This window comes from Pelodiscus sinensis, chromosome 14, assembly GCF_052426305.1.
Source record: "Pelodiscus sinensis isolate ZL-2025 chromosome 14, ASM5242630v1, whole genome shotgun sequence".
Classification (NCBI taxonomy): Eukaryota; Metazoa; Chordata; order Testudines; family Trionychidae; genus Pelodiscus; species Pelodiscus sinensis.
The window spans coordinates 6,562,371-6,584,946 of NC_143065.1; the positions used below are offsets into that span (position 1 = coordinate 6,562,371).

The 22,576-nt window shown below is 44.2% G+C and overlaps 1 protein-coding gene across 4 annotated transcripts in view; it reads right to left on the reverse strand.

Annotated features, from left to right (window-relative positions):
• Positions 1 to 684: 684 nt before the first annotated feature.
• The window catches only part of CIB2 (calcium and integrin binding family member 2), a 129,487-nt gene continuing 107,595 nt past the window's right edge, over positions 685 to 22,576 (reverse strand). For all 4 annotated transcript variants that reach the window (XM_075897624.2, XM_075897625.2, XM_075897626.2 and 1 more), the window contains exon 6: positions 685 to 1,856. In XM_075897624.2, coding sequence (XP_075753739.1) covers positions 1,835 to 1,856 — 22 coding nt within the window. In that variant the 3' untranslated portion in view covers positions 685 to 1,834. The remainder of the gene's footprint in view (positions 1,857 to 22,576) is intronic.

Below are 22,576 nucleotides of genomic sequence, written 5' to 3' on the forward strand. Positions count from 1 at the left end.
AGATATTACCCAGATCTAATCAGGAATAGCATTCCTATGTAACTATCTGTGGTACTGCATCTCTGTTAAAACAACAATTTTCCTCCTTTAATTTAGTCTCACACAGGCCATAGGTACATCACACATCAGAGGAATGTTAAAATAATGACCTGATAGAATAATTCTGCTCTGAGAAAGGACATGAGATGGTGTTACGATGCCATCCAGTGGTGCTGTGTCATTGATGCTTCTTGCATGCATAATGAATGACATGATGAGCCAGCCAACAGGAAGTAGGAGTATAAGCCTAGTTCCAGATGAGTGGAGCCATGTGTAGGATGTAGTCTTGAGGTTCCAAGAAGTGCCAGAGAAGTCAGATGACTGCAGCATTGTACACCTGCTGACACAGAGGAAATTGTGACTATGAAGCAGTATAACATACAGCAGCAAATGTCTAAATAAAAGAAATAAGAAGAGGTACAGCAAGCTAGGAAGCACTGCAGCAGAGGATCATTTGCTTCCCTCAGCATAGGCCCAGAGGTTGACCTGAGGTAGACAGGTGTATATCTGAATTAATTCTAATGGAGTTACTCCAGATAAACACCAGTATACTAGCCATCATGCTGCTAACTCACTTAGGCCTTTAGTCCCCTCCCCCACTTCAAACAGTCACATAATCCCTGAAAGATTTAAGGTAACACTGATTGGAGGGAAATACTGGCAGAAAAGGAAATTAATGTTCATATTGTAGGTCAGGACAACAATCCCTAAAACATGTTAAATCAGTCAGATGGTTTAATTGTAGGTGACTTTGATACAGAAGCCATGTAAGTGATAGAGCCCTTCTATTGACTGTTAGAACAGTTATACAAGTATGATTGTCGTCATGCTCCAGTACTTAAACAATAGTGGGATTTTAAAAAGGATTGACAAAGCTGATTTTCAGGAGGGGTAGGAGAGAGAGAGAGAAATACGGAGCTGCATTTATGCATTTTATGAGAAAAATTGCATAGCTGGTTTAAAAATGTCTTTTGTGTGTGTGTGTGTGTGTGTGTCCTTGATACTGGTGCTGTGCTTCTTGGAGCAACAGATGACAGTATTCTTCTATCCAACATTATCGTCCCAAGACATGAAAAAAGGCAAGACCTTCTTGAAGAACAAAGACACAATTTAAAGTTGGTCTTGGGAAGAAGTGAATCACCATGCAGATGTCATACAAAAGTCAAATACTTAAACTTTTGTAAGGATATTACAAACAATAAAATATTGGTTGAGGGTTAAGCACCAAACCCAGCAACCTGACATTTTTCAGATTTAAATGGCAAACCCAGCAGGTGGTTGTCTTCAACACCCTGAACTTGATCTTGACTCCTAATTTTAAATTATTTCAATGCATAATCCCCAACTGTGCAACACGATGGTTGAGGCATCTCATTATTTTAAGGCCAGTGCTTTCTTTCAACTAATAATCTCTGGGAAAATCACCATAGCTTATATCAGCCTTTCTTTTTTGCTTTGAAGAACAATATCAAATTTTCAGAAATATAAAAACAACAGGGAAATACATTAACAGTGTTTGTTTGTTTGTTTGTTTCTTTGTTTGTTTAAAAAAGCCCAGTCAACCACCCTTTTCCAAAATGCCATTGTTGGCCAACACTGAAGATAAAAATTCAGACATCCCAAAGGTCTTGTAGATCAGTGATGAGTCTTTCCCACAGGGGCCAGAATGATGTCAGTCCTTGTTGCGGAGTTCTAAGAAACCATAAGAGGACAAAGCCCCACAAAGTGCCTGAGATTCAGAGATGCAGGACTGATGTCAAATCATTTCTGATAATAGTGGCTCACATCAGCGTCTTCAGATTCTTATATGGAAGGTACTGCAAAGAAGGGAAAAAAAGATTAAGAGGCATCAACACTTGTCATTATACAAGGGATTTTCTCAAAGAGCTCATTTTAATGGAGAAAAGTGGGAAGGGATCATTTGATACTGGTCCATCATGACCTTTATGTAAATATGAAAGGAGGTGATCTGAGCCAACTGTACAGTGCTATATATGAAAGGGAAATCCCTTCCTGACTCTGTGGAAATCAGTTTATACCCCGAAGCATAAGGGTAGATTTTCCTTAATGTAGAACTTCTAATGACTGAAGGGATTAGGTGCCAAAATGATGACTGAATAATGGGATTAAGAAGTGTCTGATCTGTTACAAGTTTCTACAAGTTTGAGAAATATTCCCTATACTTAAAATAGGGTGGTTTACTGAAACTGTTTTAGAAATGACCCTCATAGAAAAACAGTGAGAACTGGTGCTGACCACAAAACTAGTGGTCAGCAAAACTTTTAAACTTTTAAACTTTTAAACAAAACTTTTAAAATCCAGACACAAGATTTGACTTGCCGACAGCCTGCAGTAAGGGTTTCCTGTTTACATTTTCAATCAGTGTGTGACAGGAGAGTAATTCACAGCACAAACCTACAGTTTATCTATAGATGGCCACGAAGAAGAAAGTTGGGATTAGGATACAAACTCTTTCAAAGATTGGGCCTGTCTGGGTACAGGGGGAATTAGGTCTCTCAGACATTGGCCTGCGTAGAAAGCTTAGCTTTGGATATTGAAAGTTTAGTGGCAGAAAGTTTTGAGATCTGCTGTTTGGATCACTAATCATTGTTTGTCAGAAGAGGGGTGTTAATGTGCAAACTGTATGCAGTTAATTGTAGTGGCTATTTTCCTTTTTCAAAAAAGCACTCAAGCATCTGTTGAAGTCTTATTTTGCTCAAACATGTGCTAAAGTGCTTTGCTTGGTCTTTAACGACTGCCAGCAAGAAGACCCAGAATGCTGCAGTAGGACACTATTTTTTTTACCTGCTGGAAGGAGGCTTTTCTAGGAAAAGCTGTGTTGAATGTCACATCGCCTTTCCTCTTTCTGCAGCTCAGTCAAGAAACAATGGGCTGGATTCATCCCAAGTACAATTTCAGTAAGTCACTGCTCACTAGGCTCCTTTCTGCTTGCAAAGGTGTGTGAGTTTGGTCCTGGGGGGATAGTCTGGCAGTTCTGCAGAATGCTGATCCAACAGTTTTTATTTGCGACAATCTCAGTGGATCAGTTTTAGTTAGATCCTTTAGTTGGCTAATACTCAGCATTAGGGGGACTAGTATTGTCCTCTTTGGCTCGACTACAATACAGCATATTAACTCATGTGCCACTAAACAGTATACAACTCCACAAAACAATCTACCAGAGCTATTGATGATTAAACATGTGGCACATTGAGCCATAGCCTGGTGCAGCACTGTGTCTTGCTTTCTGACAGCATGGCTAACAAAAAGGTTTGAGAGGCGCTGTGTCACCGCTCCCCCCCCCCCCTCCCGCTTTATGAAAATTGGTTTATACATAAACCAACACATATACATAACTCAAAGATGTTTTATGCAAAAAAGTCATGTAACCTATCCATTTTACAGTTACAATCTGCTGAATCTGTATATCTTATTTTGTGCATGTATCATTCTTGTATGTGAAGTTAGAACTATGAAGTGTGGATCTGTTTATAATTCTAAATGTGCTAATGAAGGTCATTAGAGATACTTCAGGAATTTAATGACACAGTACTCAAACCAACAATCTGTGAATGGTCATGTTTGTCCTATAAGTCCAAATTGTGATTGGTCCTAGAAAGAAATGTGACCCTGCCTCCTGGTACTGGAATCCATCTTTCATCTGGTATTTTTCCATAAGGATGGTGGGTGCTGAACAAAAAGTTCCCACTCTGGGGAAAAGTCTATTTAAACAATGGGAAGCAATCAACCTTGTGTCTTCAGCTGGCCTTTGAAACTGCCAGCCCCACCCTAAGAGGATACCTGACAGCAAAGACTTCTGAAAAAGCTATAAACCCAGGCCAGAGGAAGGAGCAACTCTGACTTGAAGTTTTTTTTACCTGTGATGAGAACAGCTGTTTAGAATAAGAATTTGCATGTAACAAGTTTTTTAGTGGATTAGAACTAGCTGGACTAGAACTACAACTTTTTTTTGATTTAGTAACTTATTTTGAATTGACTTGTTTTTTCTTGCAATCCTATTTTTTGTAGTTAATAAAAAAAAACTTTTGTTTATTATCAAGCCAAGTGTAACAGGGAGGGGAGCAATCATTGTGCTTCTATCACTCTCTTTCATTGCTAAAGTAGGCGGACCTTATGAGCTTTCTTTGTGTAAAACTTCTATACAGGGTAACACAGATTTATTTGGGATCCTGGTCATTTTGGGGGATTGTTTTCCTGAGTGCTGAGCCCTTCTGGAACTGAACTGATTCAGCATCTGTGTTGCTGTGTTGCAGGGGGCAGTAATCCCAACTCTGTGCTTTGGCCGGGACAGACTGGCAATCAAAATAGGCCTGGGAAATGGGTTGAGAACGGCCCACTTTTTCACATCAAAGAATTTTTTTAAAATTTACTTTGACCCCCATTAACTGCACCCTGACCCTTGTTAACCATGCCCCTGACTCCCATTAGCCAGGCCTCTGGAGGTAACACTCTCAGGGCAAGATGGACACAGGACCAGAAGTAAAAGGTGTCATGTGACCCCTCTAAGGACTTTTCCCACCATCCTCCTACCAATAGGGATTAGTCTGGCCCCCACCAAGCCCCCCTCATGCAACTCTCCTGCAATTGCATTGACCCAATGTGTGTGACATTAACTCGGAGGCGGAGAGGCTGGGGGAAGTGTTCCCTCTAAGCAGAATGAATTTTGTGTTGTGCACCAGCACTGAGTTCATGTGGCTTGTTTGGATGTGCCACTGTGGCACCCAAGTTATGAATAAATATCTTATAAATCTCTACCTTTTCTCTCTGCTGCCTTGTCGCCTCCCCTTGCTCCATCAGCTCCCCTGGTGCCTGCTGCCCCCCAACCTTTCACCCGCCTCTGCTGTCTGGACTCGAACTCCTGCCCTTCTCACTGCCCTCAGCCCTCCTGAGACCTGCCCCCTTCCACCAGCCCTTCTCTCTCCCCTGTGCCCACTCCTCCAGTAGCCCCACTCTGATCATGTGAGCTACCCCTCCTCATCCCCTCTTCTAACACCTCCCTCTACACACCTGCCCTGCCTCTCTCCTCTGGTGCTGGTCCCTCCCCTGCAGGTGTCTGCCCTTCTGCTTCACCCCCAGAATCCCCTGGCACCTGCACCTTCCCTTACCCCTGCACCCTCCTCGTGCCTCTCCCTTCCCTCACTGCTCCTGCCCCCTTTGCCCTTTTTCCCTGATGCCCACTCCCTCACCATCCTCTTCCCCCGTTCCCCTCATGCCCCTGTGCCCTCACACATGACTTGCTCCATCCCCGCCTTCCTCATGCCCACCCCTTCTTTCAAGCTTTATCCCAGCACCTCCCCCTCTAGCCCCCAATGCCCTTACCCTCTCGTCTCCCAGCATCACCCTGTCCCCCCTCCCACTGACATCTCCCCTCCTGCCCTTTCCTCATTGTTTCCACTTGGCCCCCTGGCATTTGTCTCTCCTCCATCCTGTCCCTTGGTGCCTTCTCCTTTCATCTCCTGACCTGCTCCCTTCCCCTCAGCACAAGCCCCTTCCTCTCCCACCCCTTTCTTCTATTTCCCACCGCTCCGCCCCTTCCCACCCACCTTCTGTCTTCCAGTTTGTGGGGCTGGAGTCTGTGATCAGGCTCCAGCTACTTTCGGGGCTCCAGACCACGAGCTGGGCCACGTGGTGCAACTCTGGGCTGTGCGCTTTTAAAGTCCCGGGCTGTGACGTCACGCCACGCCCGGGTGTCTCCCCTCTTACCTGTTGCATGGAATTTGAGCACGCCGCACATGTGCTCCCTCGGCCCCACCATGCCCCGTATATGGCCGGTGCGCGGCACCAGGGAATTTAAAGTGCGGGGCTGTGGCACAATCCCCCTCCTCCTCCAGCAGCCTCCAGCCATCCCTTTGGCCGGCCCTTCGGAGGACGGCCCACCGGGAAATTCCCGGTGTCCCACCGGGCCAGTCCATCCCTGGATTTGGCTGGGGTGAAACCAAGCCTCTGGCCCATCAGGACAGGGCAGTAGGGAGCCCCAAAGGGCAGAAAGGCTGATGTCAGTGGCATGATCAGCTCACTGGGGAACAATCCCAAGGGGACTTTGGTGATCAAATCCTTCACATTCTGTATTATTCAAATCCCTGCCCTTCTTCAACAGATGCAGAGAGATACACAGACTGTATGGATTGGGAGACGGGATAGAAAAGGACAAGATTTTGGGAGGCATAGAGCTAAACTTGGCCACTCTATTGCTCGTAGTTTCCTGCCAATCATGCATGGCCCAAGGAAGATGCAAGAACAGAGCTGATGGGCTCACCACTACAATATGAGCTTCTGCAGCCTCAGGCCAGTAATAATAATGCCTAGCTTATACCATATGACACTTTTTATCAGAGGTTCTCAAATGGCTTTACAAAAGGAGGTTGGTTTCATTATCCCCATTTTGCAGATGAGGAAATTGAGGCATGGAGAAATAAAAATGACATTCCTAAGGTATTCCAGCAGGCTAGTGTCACTCAGGTCTCCTGACCCACAAGCCAGGGCTTTTCTATACTAGGCCACATTGTTTAATAAAGATGAGATGGCCTAGTGTAAAAACCTCTCATGGCCTCTACATCAAAACCCAGCGACTCAAACTGTGTGCCAGATGTCGGTATGTGGGACATAGTGATGCTATTCTGAAGCAGGAAAAGTGCTGCCCCTTAAAAAGGTTTTCACCATGTTATCGTGGATGAACAACTCTGGAAGCTTGGCTTTACAGAGAGACATTTATAGAGGATGGATAGATAGAAAGCATCACACAGCACAAGTTCAAAATCAATACCTCAATGTACCATAAGAAAAATTAGATGAATTTCCCATTAGTAGTCATATTTTCCTTTCCCCTTCCAATAAAGCTGAGTAAACAAAGAGTGGTAATATGCTCTTAAAAATACAATGAAAGCAGTTTTCATGATTACTGAAAACTGGAGCATTGTGTCTGAATTTTAACATAACAGTAGTGATTTAGTCCAATTATGATTTCTAGAGCTGCTTCCCATTGCATTGCAGTTGACCATCAGAAGTTCTTCAAAAACCTAACTGCAGGCTTAGTCTACCAAGCTGTGCATTAGAAATTTTAATTAAACAGACTTCTGATTCTGGCTATAAACCAGACTACACAGCTATGCACATGAATGGGTGACATGGTTAGCCAAGTTAGAATACTTCTCTGAAGCTGGAAAATGTCATCAGACTCTCAGCAAGGAACTCTGTGATGTCTAACACCTTTTTCTGCGGGTAAGCCCAAATTCTGCTTTCAGACACACTCATGTCAAACTGGAAAATTCTGTTGATTTCAGTGGTGTTGATCTGGATTTATACCAGTGGAACAGAGAAGAAGTTATTCCAGAATTCAATATATACAATAGAATAACTGATTCACTTATAATTGGGGGTGGAGATGGGAAAGGAATTACAGTTTCACAGAGGAGGGATGAGTAGACCATTCCAGCTCTGATTTGGATCATAAATTTGCAAATGGCTTCAACCTTTGTGCTGGGCTGAATCAAGATCCATGCAAGACAGGTTTTTGGTGTTTCTGTGATGAGGACTGTGAGATTTGGACCTCTGGGTCTGTCATCGGCCCTTTGTTTGAAGTGTTTGAAGTGTATGGAGTGGTTAATGCACACTGGTAGTGAGGGAGTGGAATTAAGCAGCAAGGCTTAGTACAGAAGTGAGTTGCCACCAAACTCAGCAAGTGAGTAGGAGCAGCAAACAGGAGAGTTTAGAGAAGGGATGTGAAAGGGTGTTTTTTCTTGGTATAGTTCTATGTTCAGATGGCCAGCAGTGGAACACTACTTATGAAGATTCTGGAAGAAAAGTGCTGGTGAGGTAAGTGATACAAGGGGGAAAGTTTTGATCTGGTGACATATTCCCCAGAAAAAGTGGATCAGAAGGAGCTGTTTAGTTTGGATGGCCTCCATTCAGAAAAAAACCCAACTTTCTAGAGCATAGGCTTGGTAGAATATGCGGGAGGGTATTAATCTAACAACAAAACAGGAAGATGAAAAGTAAGAACAAATGAAGATTCATGTAGCAGAAAATCCTGCTGTCAAGAACACAGATATTCAACTACAGAAGACAAGAATTTTTTTAAATTCTCAATACCCCAAAGCCAGGAACCTGATTAATAAACAAGCAGAATTGGAATTGCTCATTAAAGAGCATTAATTTGATCTAATTGGCATTATTGAAACTGGGTAGAAAGAGTCATATGATAAGTTATAAATCTATGATTCTATGAACACATTGAGGAAGCATCGAGTTAGAATAAAGAGTATGGGAAGTGGCACTCATAAAAATGGCGCTACCTGTTTTTAAGTCTGTCATGATCATGAGAGATGGCCAGCAGCCTGGGGACTAAGGGGTTAACTATACCTAAGCTAGGTAGATGAAGCTTCAGCTACCCCAGACTAACACGGCTACATTTCTATCACTAAGCCAGGTAGAGTTGGCCAATAGGAATGTAGATAGGAATTTCAATCTGGGACAAAGGAATTTTTGGTTTTTCTCTCCTTTGTCCCTGAGCAGTTTTCTCTCCAGCTACTGAGAGGGACAGACAGAATGTCTCCCTCCAAGAAAAGAATTCACTATCTGTAAGTAGGGTAAAGTTTAGATAAATCCGTTAGGTTTTATTGTTTGGGAAATGGGATCTGATGTCTGTGCATTTAAAAATGCGTTTTGCTCTCCTTTGTAACTAAGCTCCAGGCCCATGGTGGGTTTCTCCTCCATGAGTAAATTAGTTTGTTACTTTTCCATCTAGCCATTATGCTTGTAACAGGAATATTGTGGTGATAATAAAAGTTCTCTTTTCTTTTTATTAACCTGGCATTGGTTAATTTTTGTGTCCAGGTTTGTACTTTAGGGGTGAGATTTCCCAAGTAATCTCTCCCCTGATTTTCTTATAATTACTTGGGTGGTGGCAGTGGAGTTTTTATCCCCAAAATCTAGATTGTTAAGATTTTGGGGGGAAGTTTTTTTTTACCAAAGCCTGGAAAGATAAGGTTTTGGAGTACTTTTTCAGGCCCACTTCTGCATTTATCATGCCAGAGTGGGGAAGGAGCCTTGACAAAGTCACTGACAGCTCAGAAACAAAAGATCTTGTGCTTTGTATAAAGAACAAGTTGGTGTCTGCTGCTGAGCACCAAATCATACTGGCATTGATATAAAATGTGTAGGGAAAAACAATGTGTTATCATGTAGGACTTCAATCTGAATAGCATGTGCTGGAGGTCTGTATTGTCAATACACTTTCCCCACCACACCTGGAGTATTATAGATGATCAATTTTTAACTCCAAAAGTGTTGTATTCAACAAAAGAGAATTCATATACTTGGTGCTTTAAAACTGTCTCTCAATCTTTCCAGACTGCTGTATCTCTTTCAGGAGACTGATTGGTCTTGCATCCCTCCGAGTTTCAGCTTACTTAAAGGCTACTTGCTTACAAAAATCATAAAAGTGTCACAGCACACTATTCCTGAAAAAGTGCTGACTTTCTGATTTTACCATATAATTATGAAATAAATCAATTGGAATATAAATATTGAATTTACATTTCAGTATATAGTTCAGTAAAAATAAGTCATTGTATGATATTTCAGTTTGATATATTAGTTTGTACTGTCTTCACTAGTGCTTGTTATGTAACTTGTAAAACTAGGCAAATATCTAGAGTATACCCCAGATAGAAAAGGGCAAATCTCATACAGTCGAAAATAATTATGAGCCAGATCAAGTGGGAGAAATAATTTACATTGCTACCAGACCAGTCCCTTCCACCCATGGTCCCACCCCTTCTGGGAGTATGGAGTGAGGCTTCTCTCACTTTTCCCGGGCCATGACCAGACTGTCAGCCCTCCTACTAGGTACTGTAAATACACAATTTTAGAATTGGGAAAGAAGGAAGTGAAAACAAAAATAAATACATTAAAAAATAGAAAGCTTATAGCAATTAATATGAATTATAAGCTAGAAACTGTAGAAACCTGATAAGGGATGCAAAAGGACACAGGAAGAAATTGATTACCAACAGCATTAAGGACCATCAAAAGTGTATCTGGAAAAAGAAGGAACTCTAATTATGGCATTGATCCATTACTAGCTGGAAGCAGCATAACTCATAATTGTAATGCAGAAAAGGCAGAAATATTCAATAAATATTTCTATTCTGACTAGGATATTTGTGAAAAAGCCACAAAAGGTAATCAAGGTGACTTCAATTATTATAGCTCTATCATACTACATTGATCCCAAGCAAAATAATTGAATGGCTGATATGTGACTCAATTAATAAAGAATGAAAGGAAGGTAATATAATGAATGCCAATCAACATGGGTTTGTGGAAAATATATTATATCAAAACAGCTTGATATTTGATAACATATTTGACATTTGATAAGATTATAACTTTGGTTGATAAAAATAATACTGTTGACAGAAGTTAGTCCAATAAAAATTACTTCATCCACCTTGTCTGTCTAGAAATCTCTGGTAAGGCATTTGACCTGGTGTCCCTGAAGCTAAACAAATTCAGATTAGAAGTAGTGGATTTTTAACAGGGTAATGAACCACTGGGATAATTTATCAAGAGGCTGTGGAGTATTCCAGAATTTTTAAAATCAGGACTGGATGTTGTGATGGATAGGAGGAGTGATGGACAGCACTCTGTGACTAACGGGTTAAACTCAGGTAGCTAAGGGTATTGGCAGGGGACCAGAAGAATCAATGGGATACAGTGCTGAAATTTAAATCCTGTGCTGTGTCCCTTTGTGTAAATTCTAAGCTAGCAGCGGGAGGAAGAAAGATGAAATAATCAAACTGAATTACCATGCCTACAAGAAATACTGGGCAAGAGAGTGCCTCAAAGTACGGATCAGTACAGATCAGAAGAAGAGGGAAAATGTACATTTAGTTGCGATCAGTTTATTTTTCATAACTGTTGTTGTTTGGTTAAACTTCTGTGTGTGAAATCCCTATACTTCCCCCCCCCCCTTCACTATCTAAACTATGCCAGAGATACCATTTTTTTCTGAGTTTTAATCTGTTCTTTTCTCAGTTGCTCTATAACACCCAGCAGCCAAGTTTGCTTTATGAAATATATCTCTTTGTTTTGATGAGGTGATTATTTGATTTTTGTGTCCTGGAAGGTAACAGGAGGTATCTGTGTCGGTGCCTGCCTAGCCTGAAGGGCCAGCTATCCAAATAGAAGTTTGTTTGGTTGTTTTTCTAGCTCTCTTCTGCTAAAAGAGCTTGTCGTACCCTTTGGGAAGAAATTCAAGTGTTTCTTCTTGGTTTTCAGGCTTTAATTCATTTGATGGTGGCATCCTATCTCCCAATGGCAGTGAATCTGTGACTCCAGGAGTTTTTGTATGCAGATCCTATAGAGGGAAGGTATTTTTAATGCCTCTTGCAGGCCCTCACCTTCTTCACTCAGTGTGCCAAAATGGGGAACAGCCCTGACAGATGTTATGAAAGATATGTTCTAGCTGAGCTCAACCACAGCTATTGGACTCGAAGCAGGAATTAATTCAAGGAATCTCTATGGGTTTTATTCAGGAGGTCTGATAGGGTGATCATAATGATCTCTTCTGGCTTTAAAAATCTAATTCTATGGAACAGGCAGATACGATGTATCATAATCTGCACTGCATTGTAGCATTACAGTTCACATTTGTCAAAGAGCTTCCCAAGTTATTAAACCAGTTTTAATTAAAACTCTAGGGCAGTGGATCCCCAACCTTTTGGGGCTGCCAGACGCCCAGGGGTGGGACCACACATGCGCCATGCGCCCGGGGCCCAGGGTGCAAGAATGGTTCGGGCCGGCCCTAGTCACTAGGTGAGCGCACATAAATGCCCCGGCGGGTGCCATGGCGCCCGCGGGCACCGCATTGGGGACCACTGCTCCAGGGCTAGCATGTCTGTTAATTCTCCTATATCCAAGCCCCCTTCACACTCTAAAATCCAAGTGCCCAGAATTTGCCACTTCCATGAACAAAGAAAACACAATTATTGCATGTGTAAACATTTTTGTTGGGTCTGCTCAAAAGTTTTCCATCTCAATTGTTTTGGATGGAAAACTGGGTTTTCAAGTAAACTACATTTTACACAGAGGACATCTAATTTACAGGGAAAAGCTCTACATTTTGTTTAAAAAAACCCAAACTCAAAAATATTTTGATTTTGGAGTTTTACGGATTTTTTTGTGAAAAAAAAGTTTCCTCTCCCATTTTTCAAACTTTTCTGCCGTAGCCCTCCTGCTTCCCCAGGTCCCTGACCAGTTCTAGTCTTATATCTTAAGTATCTAAAAGGGTGTTACAAGGAGGAGGGAGGAAAAAAGTTCTCCTTGGCCTCTGATGATAGGACAGAAGCAATGGGTTTAAATTGCAGCATGGGATGTTTAGGTTGGACATTAGGAAAAACTTCCTAACTGTCAGGGTGGTCAAACACTGGAATAAATTGTCTAGGGAAGTTGTGGAATCTCCGTCTCTGGAGATATTTAAGAGCAGGTTAGATAGACATCTACCAGGGATGGTCTAGACAGTGCTTGGTCCTGCCATGAGTGTAGGGAACTGGACTCGATGACCTCTCAAGGTCCCTTCCATTCTAGTGTTCTATGATTCTAGGATATGAAAAATCTTCATTTTGGGACAGATCCTGTGAGATGTTAAATGCCTGGTGTTAGGTGACTCCAGTGGAAGCTGAGAGCACTCAGCCTCCCACAGGTACAGACCGTTCTGCTTCCAATGAATAGAGGCAGAGGATGAAGATTCGGGGATGGTACATCTCTCATCAGGATATATACTTTTTAACCTTTCTATTGTTTCCCTGACTTGGCAGCTCTGGCTTGTAATGTCATGTTTTTCTCAAGCTGCATTTCAAATTGCTAAGGTGTGTATCATCTTCAGGCCTTAAAATAAGTTTAAGGTTCCAAGATGATTTATAAAACAATTTCCTGTGGAAAATGTAACCAGTCTTGTAGAACAGAACACTTATCCAATGCCAGTTCAGAGTGCTAATGCTTCCATTAAGCTACATGCAGACTCTTGATGATAACATTTTTGAGTGAAATAAACCCAGAGGGATCAAATTTTCTGAACTAGCAACTGTCACTATCATTTACAACTTATTCAGTTTCTGGGACAGTAGCCAAGAACACATATTTCCTCTGTCCTGGTCAGTGATTATAGTTGAGTTTTCTCAAAGTATTTAAAAAAATCATTTCCTCAACAAGGAGTGCAAATCAGGCAATACATTTTACTGCATCTTCATTTCCTTGGCAGCAATACAAAGCTTGGCAGATTGCATCTAGGAGATTAAACCCACACAGTGTCATTAAAAATGGTTTTCAGAGGAAGCAATGAGAGAGACAAAAGTCACTGTGCTATCACTGAACTTCAGCCATTATCAGTCCAAATGCTCTGCCAAAGGTAATGATGGTACATATGTGCAAATGCTTTGCTGTGTGGCATGGCTTACAAATCCATGTTGGTTGTATATGCAAAAGCAAATATTTAAAAACCAGCCTTCATAATTTTTCCATCATGTGGGGGATAATATAACTATTCCTTGTGTAATTATGCAATTGGCTTCATCTGAATGATAATGATGCTTTGACATAATAGCACCTTTCAGAGGAGGTTCTCGAAGTGTTTCACAAGTGGGGTACCCATTGCAGAACAAAAAAGAAAGACAGAAATTGAGACTTAGCATAGGATATACAATGAATTAGTAGAAGTGTCAGGAATAGAACCCAGGAGTCTTGAGTTTCTGACTTTAATCACCTGAGGGATTTGCTTTCTTGGGGGTGAAAGGTATATGTGTGTGTGAGGGGTGTCCTTTTGTCACTGACGCCAGACCAATAGGTAAAACCTATATCCACCATAATCAAAAGGCATCCAATAGTAAGTACCAAATTTGAAATACCTTTGGCTAGTGTGGCAAAGCTCCAGCCATGCCCCGTGGGTCCTGCGCTTCCAGGTGGTCATTGTATCCCTCAGAGGCTCACTGTGACCCTCCACACTGCCTATTATCTTCTCTAGAGGCCAGGGAAGATACTGAGCCATCCTCATCACTAGCAAAGTCAAAGGATTAGGTGAAATCCCTCCATAATCCTGGCATCCCTTTCCAGGAGCAGACATTTCAGTGGCACGGGGAGGATTGGGGGGGAATCCAGGTCACCCACAACTCCAGGTTCCAGCCCAGGGACCATAGGTAGGGACAACTGACAGGGTTTTCCCTCTAGCCCCATATGACGGGGTATATCAACCCTGCACTGGAATAACCCTGGCACATCTGGTTGAGATGGTCCTACCCCCACAGTTCTGCTGAGCCTGCTCCAACTGGAAGCTGGCTATAAAGGCCTCTGGAGCAGTTCAGTCAGGGCTGAGTGAGGGGAAGGAGGCACTGCAGGAGCTCCAGGGGAAGAAGCGCAGCCAGAGCAAATGGCAGCAGCCAGGCCAAGAGGGGCCATAGTAGAAGCCGTGGAACCTGTGCATGAGGATGGAGAGAAGTTCTGACAAGTTCCAGAAGGAAGTAGCCCAGGGTGGGGAATTACTCCCCAGGCACTCAGCGTGTTGCAGCAGGATTCCACACTGAGCGAACAGTGGACCATGCCACTTCCAACAGGGCCCTGAACGGGGACCCAGTGGAGAGGGAGGGCCCAGGCCGCGTACCCCACATGGGAGAGCTTTTCTGATGATATATTGACTGAGGCTGCTGGGCTGTAGTACCCTGCTTATGGGGGAATGCATATTGACTGAGGCCACGGGGCTGTAAAACCCTGAATACAGGGTCGCTGAGCCGTAATACCCTGAATATAGGGGCAGGCATATTGACTGAGGCCATGGGGCCATAATACCCTGAATACAGGGGGAACATACACTGACTGAGGCTGTTGGGACTTTTGTAAATAGCCTCAGTGGCTGTTAGGTCGCCCAGTCCTGAGAGTGAGTTTGAGGAGCATCCAAGGCCTATTGCCTCTCAACACCACAATACAGCAGCCTTTTCCCTGGGCCACTTCCCCAAACGCTCCCTAGTACCTTCTTCCTGGTACTTTAGTGAATTTTTCCTGGTTCAACACACTCTTTCCTTTTTCAGTCCTCAGCTCTCCAGCAACACACTTCCTCATTTCAGTCCTTCACTCTTCTCCTTATCCTAAGGGGAAACCTTTTAAAGTAGCCTAGCAGGCCTTAATTGGCTGTAGGTGCCTGTTTAGCCTGCTGCTTCAGGCAAACTCTTAATTAGCCTCAGGTGTGTGCCTGCCTTGATTACATGGCAGCAGTCTCTGCCAGTTTATTCAGGAAACAGAAGACCATTTACCCAGCCCACAGTATATCTGCACTCTACCAAACTATTGTAGCCATCTGCCCTGGGTCTGTCACACTAGATATTCAGAGATGCTGAATGTCCATAGATTTAGTGAGAGTCACTGAAAACTGTAAGCACTTAGAATCTCTGAATATCAGGCTCAAGGCCAACATTTTCAGAAGCGGCCAAAGATTTTAAGTGCCTTTTTTACTAGTTCTTTTAAACCTAATTTTCAGAAGTATTGACCACCCAGCTCTACAGCTGAAGTCAACAGGTGCTCAGACATCTCAAAAACCAAAGACTAAAGTGTGTCTAAAACTGGGCCTCAAAAATGCAAGCACACAAACTCAGTGGTAACTTTGAAAATGTGGCTGCATCTGCTTATGATTAGGTAGGTATTTTCTCCATGGATCTGGAGACTGTCACAGGAGCATTTTTATAAAGAGAAAAAAATGTTTTACTACCATACTGCATTATTATGAAGGTAGTTACCACTTAAAGGACCATTGCTGCCTGTGGCACAGTATGGTCAAGAGAACAAGAGGCCATTAATGGAGCTGGAGATAAATTCAGTCCAGACACAGGAAATGTTCCATTCAGTGAGCAGTAAATGTTCAGAATGACCAAACAAGGTTGTTAAACCAGAAATAATTGAGATTGATGAAAAAGGAAACTTCTTCAATGTTGGGGAAAATTGAAGGCAATGTTTCTTAGGGCAAATTGCCATCTTTCCTGTGTGCTATGAAATGTCTCCTTGTCATAAGTCTATTTGTTATCTATGTGATTAGTCAGTGTTTATCCATGTATTTAGGGTTTGGATTGTAACTTGATATCCACTCTGAGTAGCTGGCTGCACATAGTTGAGCTGCCTGTCACAGGATGACTGGCCAGAGAGGGAGCAGGGGCAATGCACCTGTGACTGTTCACCTGACCCCAATCAGGTTTCAAACATGTATCTGGGCCTACGGTGGTCCAATGAATTAGAGCCAATGAGCTGCAAGAATCAGAAGCTGCAGGCAGGTGTGGCAGTGGGTTCTCTGTGAGCTGGAGAGGCCAGCTTGCAAAATGTGATGGAGTCTGTAGACTCCAATTGACTTCTGGATGTGAGGAGAGAGGGAAGCTCAGCCCACTAACTGATACCTCAGCCAGTTTAGGTGCCCAGGCAAGGTTTCTGTTGGTAAGGTTGCAGCAGAAACAGAAACAGCCCCAGCCCAGGTTCCTGTTATTAATGGGGAGCCTGCAGAAACAGCAAGCAGCAAATGCCATTCAAAAGCGGTTGCAAGAGCCTCATGTCTAGCAACAAGAATGGTCACAGAAGTCACTGGCCCGAGGGACTCTGGGGAATTTGGATGGTATTAAAGACGGTAGTTTGGGCTGGTTGATCTGTGGACTGGCAAAGCTGGGATTGAAGGAAGATGCAGAGGCTACCCCACATACCTTCAAATCAGTGCCCAGTGCAGCAGACTGGGCAGAATTGACTGTGGCATCCCAGATAGCCCAGCTTGACATGAGGAGCTGGCAGCCTACCAAGCACTGATAAATTAGCAGTTGCACTTCTATCCTATTGTGAAGGCTGCTATCTTGGGGTACATCTACACTAACCCTCTAGTTCAAACTAGGGAGGCTAATGAGGGCAACCAAAATTGCAAATGAAGAGCAGGATTTAAATATCCCGTGCTTCATTAGCATGTTCCCGGACAGTTGCCATTTTGAAAATTGACTTGCCCGGAATAATTGCCCGCGTCTACACGTGGCAGTGAAACAGGAGTTCCAAGTAAACCCCAACTCAAATTAGCTGTTTAATTTAACCTCATTCCACAAGGAGTAACAGCTAATTAGTGGTAAGGGGTTTACTTGGAACTCCTGTTTCACTGCCGCATGTAGATGCGGGCAGTTATTCCAGGCTAGTCAGTTTCCAAAATAGCAACCGACCGGGAACATGCTAATGAAGCATGGGATATTTAAATCCCGCGCTTCATTTGCAATTTCAGTCTCCCTCATTAGCCTCCCTAGTTCAAACTAGGGGGCTAGTGTAGATGTACCCTTGGAGAGATTGGGACTGACCTTTCAGGCATATCAGCTTAATTTTGGGGCTGAATCATTCCTGTAAAGGACATGGCCATGGTTGGCAGACGTGGCTGTCCAATAGTTCCGCTCAGAGACTAGTTCCATAGAAAAAAAATCACAAACTGAGTGGTGTTAGATCCACTCTTGAAGGCCTTTTCTGTGAAACCTCGCACTAGGTAAGGTGGTTTCAGATTAGTTGGCTCCAGTGGGTGAGGGCCCAAAGCACTCAAAAGAAGTCTTCTCTGAAGCCAATGAAGCTGAACCATGTGGCACAGTATGAGTGGCCCATCCAGGGAGACAAGCAAGTCTGGGCTGGGAGCTGCAAGAAAAAGGTCCAACAGGAATTCCCTGGAATAGGTTGCCAGAGTCTCCGGGGAGGCAAGGTGGTGGAAACCTGCTGGCGAAAAGGGGTAAGTAGAGCATGGAAGAGTCCTGCAAGAAGTCCTAAAGCAGTCACGACTGAGAGAAGAGGAAAGAACTGATTTTGTTCACATTGTCTGCATTGGGCAAATAAAATTGCCGGAAAAGACTGTTTGTGACATTAGGTGGGCAATAATTTTTGATGGGGGGCACTCCAAGATTTTGGAACATGGTCGCGGGTCACACTATTCAATGATATTAATGGAGGAGGTGCAGGGTCTGGGATGGAGATTGGGTGCAGAAGAAAGTTTGGGGTAAGGGATTGGGATGCAGGAGGGTATGTGGAGTCTGTGAGGGAGTTTGGATGACGGAGTCATTTATGACGTGGGGCATGGGACTGGGGTGCAGGGGTTTGGGCTGTGACCTAGGGCATACAGGGGTTGTGACTTAGGGCAGGGGACTGGAGTGCAGGAAAGGGTTCTGGGATTTGGGTTGTGACCTTGGGCACGGGATTAGGGTTCAGGTGGGGGTACAGGGGTTTGGGTTGTGACCTAAGTCAGGTTGTGACTTGGGACAGGGGATTGGGGTGCTGGATCTGGGAGGGGATATGGGTTCAAAAGGAGGACAGAGGATTTGGGTTATGTGGGGTGGCAGAGGCTTGGGGGGAGGGAGAAGCTGGGGTGCCACAGGCAGGCTCCAGCTAGGAGACTTACCTGGGCAACTCCTGGCTAGGAGCACAGAAGGGTTTTCAGGAAGCCTTCCTGCCTGCCCTATCCCTGCACAGGCTATAGTGGCCATGTGCATCAGTGAATAAGAGCCTGAGGTGAAGGGAGGTGGGTGCTTCGCGTGCTGCCTGTTCTTCAAACAGACAGCTCCCATTGGCTAGAAACCAACCAATGGGATTGTGCTGGGGCAGAGACAGTGCATAAAGCCTCTCCCATGGCTGTGAAAGAGAAACAGCTCCGCAGCCAGGCAGGGAGTCTACCTGAGGCTTCTTGCTGTGTCTGAGGGCCAGATCACATCCAGCCTACATGCCCTATTTTACCCGAGCCTGAACTAGATCGTAGGTGACCTGGGGAGAACGTTAGTTTGTTACACTGCCCCACATCGTAGGCAGGGTTCCAGTTTCTCCTTCTACATCTTCTACACCTATTCAGTGAGTTGAAAGGGTGGAGTCTAGGATCTATCTATTTTCCACTCCTACTTTACCCATCTGTGTGAGAGAGGGACCAGCAACCCCATCATTTCTCCTTACAATGGTTGACTCCTTGGAGATTGCAAACAATGGCAGAGAAAAACCACTGCAAACTTTGTGATCAGACCAGCTGCACTGCTCCCAATAGGCTCCAGCCTAGGTGTGAGGAGGAGAGCTATGTAGTCTCAGTGACCTATTCAGTTCTTGGCCTCTCAAGTGATGGTCGTTTATGAAGCTGATCCCTTCCCTACGGGAGGCTGAATCTAAATGCCTCTTGCTAAAAATACACTTGCACAGGTTTTCAAAACCAAGGGTGAACAAGTGAGAACATGGAGTTCAATATAAGACTCAGGTATGACCAGGATACAATATAAACAGAGACCATGAGAAACAGTCAAGGCAATACAAGAGGTAATGAAGGTAACAGAGGGCTATAGAGCACCGTGGTCAGAATGGTAACTCAGAAAAGACAAACCACAACAATGCCAAATTCTCTGTCTTTAAGGGACAAATGATGCCTTCCACAAACTGTGTATTGAAAAAATGACAAGGGCCAGACTGATCTGAGATGCATATGACCAAGTATGAGAATAACTGCACTAGGACCGCAAGCAGTCAAGAATTTTTTTGGGACATTCTTTGTAGTGGTATACTCATGGCACAATATACACAGTACAGAAAATGCTAGAGTGAAGTATTGCACTATAGTTTGATGACAGCAAAGGAGGAGGAGCAGCTGGCCATTCAGTGTTTCATGAGACTTTAGACAGTGCCAAAGATTCAGTCCAATGGAATTCTATTGCATTATACACATATGCTGCAACAGATGTCATTTGTTAAATAGCATCATTACCTCTGAAAACTTAGAACAGAACTTGATCTTTTGTCAATGAAATTGAAGTTGCCAGTCAACTTACTATCCACCCTATCTATCATGATATAAGCAGGGTCTGAATCAATGCTTTGATTACAGCCAACTGGAATGGGAAAGAAATCTTGGGTGTTGTTATGTAAATACAGTTAATGTTGGAATGAGAAAGACATCCTGATTGTGGGTATGTTAATACAGTTCACTCAGTTTGCTTAGGCCTGCTAGATATTCAACTATTAGAATGGTATTTTACCCACTGTAACCAATTTGGCTGTTATGGAGTGACAAACTGTGTTAACCCTAAATACAGGAATTGTAAGAAATGACCACGAATGCTTGCAGTTATTGGGGGAATGCAGAAAAGTCAGACTGTGTTTAACTCAGGTCACAGGCGAGAAACTGTCAATGTAAAGAATCTCAGCTGGACAAGGCTTCCTCTGCCAGAACTCTGTGAAGTCAACTGGAGAAGGGCAGAACTCTGAACCAGCAGGTTGCATGCTTTCCAGGCGTAAACTGTAAGGCTGGTTCAACCTCTTTTTTCCTTCACCCCCATTCTAATGATAGAATTGGAACAGACTCCATAAGGAGTCTCTTTATTATTTTAAAATGTATTCCAGTAGATGCTGGCATTTTTTGGCTGGACTGTGTTTTAGGACAAGAGCTGAAATCACTACATTTGGTCCAGAGCCAAATCCATCACAAGCCAGTGGAAGGTGTGAGGTGCAGCCAGCAGAGCGGCAGTAGTGAGGGGTAACAGATGGAAAGTGTGAGGAGCAGCCAGCAGGGTGGCAGCAGCAAGGGGCGATGGATGAAAGGTGTGAGGAGCAGCCAGCAGAGCGGCAGTAGTGAGGGACCACCGATGGAGAGGTGTAAGGAGTAGCCAACAGGGCGGCAGCAGCGAGGGGCTATGGCACCAACAGGCAATGAATGGCAGAGCGACACTAGCAAGCAACGAGCAAGATGACCAGTGGAGTAAGATGCCTCCTACCTGCCCCCACTCAGCTGCCCCGCTCGCCCTGCCCTATATCCGCCTCTGCCTATACTGAATTCATCCTCATATTTGAATCCTGAACTTTTCAACTATCTCTGTTGACAGTGCAACCAACAACTTGTGAAGCTGCTGAATGTCTCTTAATGTTCAAAGAGTAAAATAGCACATAAAGGTGACTCCTCAAGTTCAGAATGCGTCCTGACTTGCCTAGAACAGGCTCTTGGGAACTGTCTGTTTTCTTTCCTGTAGCCATCAAATGGTAGCTCTCAAGAGAAACCACCAGAGAAAACACAATAGGCAGCATTCTCTTGGCCCTAAGACTTCACATGCATTTGTACCAGTGTAGTACAACAAAGGATTTAAATATGGAAGAGATCAGTTGCAAGGCTCAGGATTCAGCGACTATCAGCCAGGTGGCTTTCAGTGAGAGAGTGGAAAGAAGTCCAGTACTTCGTGGCACGGCTTATCACAGGATTGAGCAACAAAATGGCGGCAGTTTGCCAAGGTTAGTGCCTGGCAGGCCACCTTTATATTTACCTGAGCCTCTGCAGCTTCCCACAGCTCCGATTGGCCAGTAACGGTGATCCATGGCCAACAGGAGCTGCAGTTGCCCATACCTGAAGAGCCGCAGGTAAATATCGTGGTGGCACCCACCAAGCACTAACTCTCGGGAACTGGATCCAGCCCGCAGGCTGGCATTTGCCACCCCTGCCTTATCAGGAGCACTTCAGTCTAAGCCAGCAATGGGCAACCAAGGCTAGTCAGTTGGCACGAGTGGCCCTCCATCTCAGTGGGGCACAAGATTGTTGTGACCAAGAATGTCTTCTGTGGTAGGGTAGTTTTGCTAACTGTGCATGTGTAGGATGTGCCGTTTGAATGGTGGCAGTGCTTTGATTGGATCCAGAGGAAGCTCACAGCTCTCAATGTTGTAAGCAATGAGAGCCCACCTCTTTTCCTATGGCCTTGCTTTCCATGTGAGTCACTTAAGTAATACTAGTAGGGAAAAACGAAGTGGAAGGAAACCAGAGGAATCTAGCAACCCTGTGCATGGGCAACGGTAAACAAAATGGTAAACCAACACCTGTCTATGCACTGCAGGACTTTTTCCGGGGACTGTTCCTTCAGTCCTGTTGCTCACTCAACCTGCAGCCAAAGCACTACTAGAGGGGCCAGCACTGAGTCGTCTGTGTGCTCTCCAGAGCCCACGTGGGGCCAGGCCAGTCTTGCTCTGGAATAAATTTACAGTTGTCAGCCTATGGCTCTGTGAAGCCATCGTGATAGCCAGTGGTCACTGGGGCAGAAGCGGTTGTTAAAATGGGTGTTGGGGTGGCAAGAACGAGGATTGCTAACACATTCCTTTGAGCCATCAGTATTTCAGAGATCTTCTAGCTTCCTCTAGATACCTCCTGTCCTGTGTAACTTTGCCAGCTCTTCCGTCCATCTCCTCACTCACAACTGCAGTTGAATACACACCACCCCCTGCACTCAAGCCACCCCTCCCTCCCTTGCCACCACTTCAAAATGTCACAAGCTGGGGAGCGGGGGGAGGGAAGAAGAGAGGTCCAGGAGCTTTACGACTGCAGTGACAAATGTTCCCTTGTCTCATTCTCTCTCGGGGCTGCTGGGATAATATAGCACCCTCAGCTTCCTTTGAGTTCTAGGATAGCAGTTTACAAAGTCTCCACTGCACACGTGTCAAGAGTGGTGGCACAAGCAACAGATAAAACCATGGTCTCCATGGAACC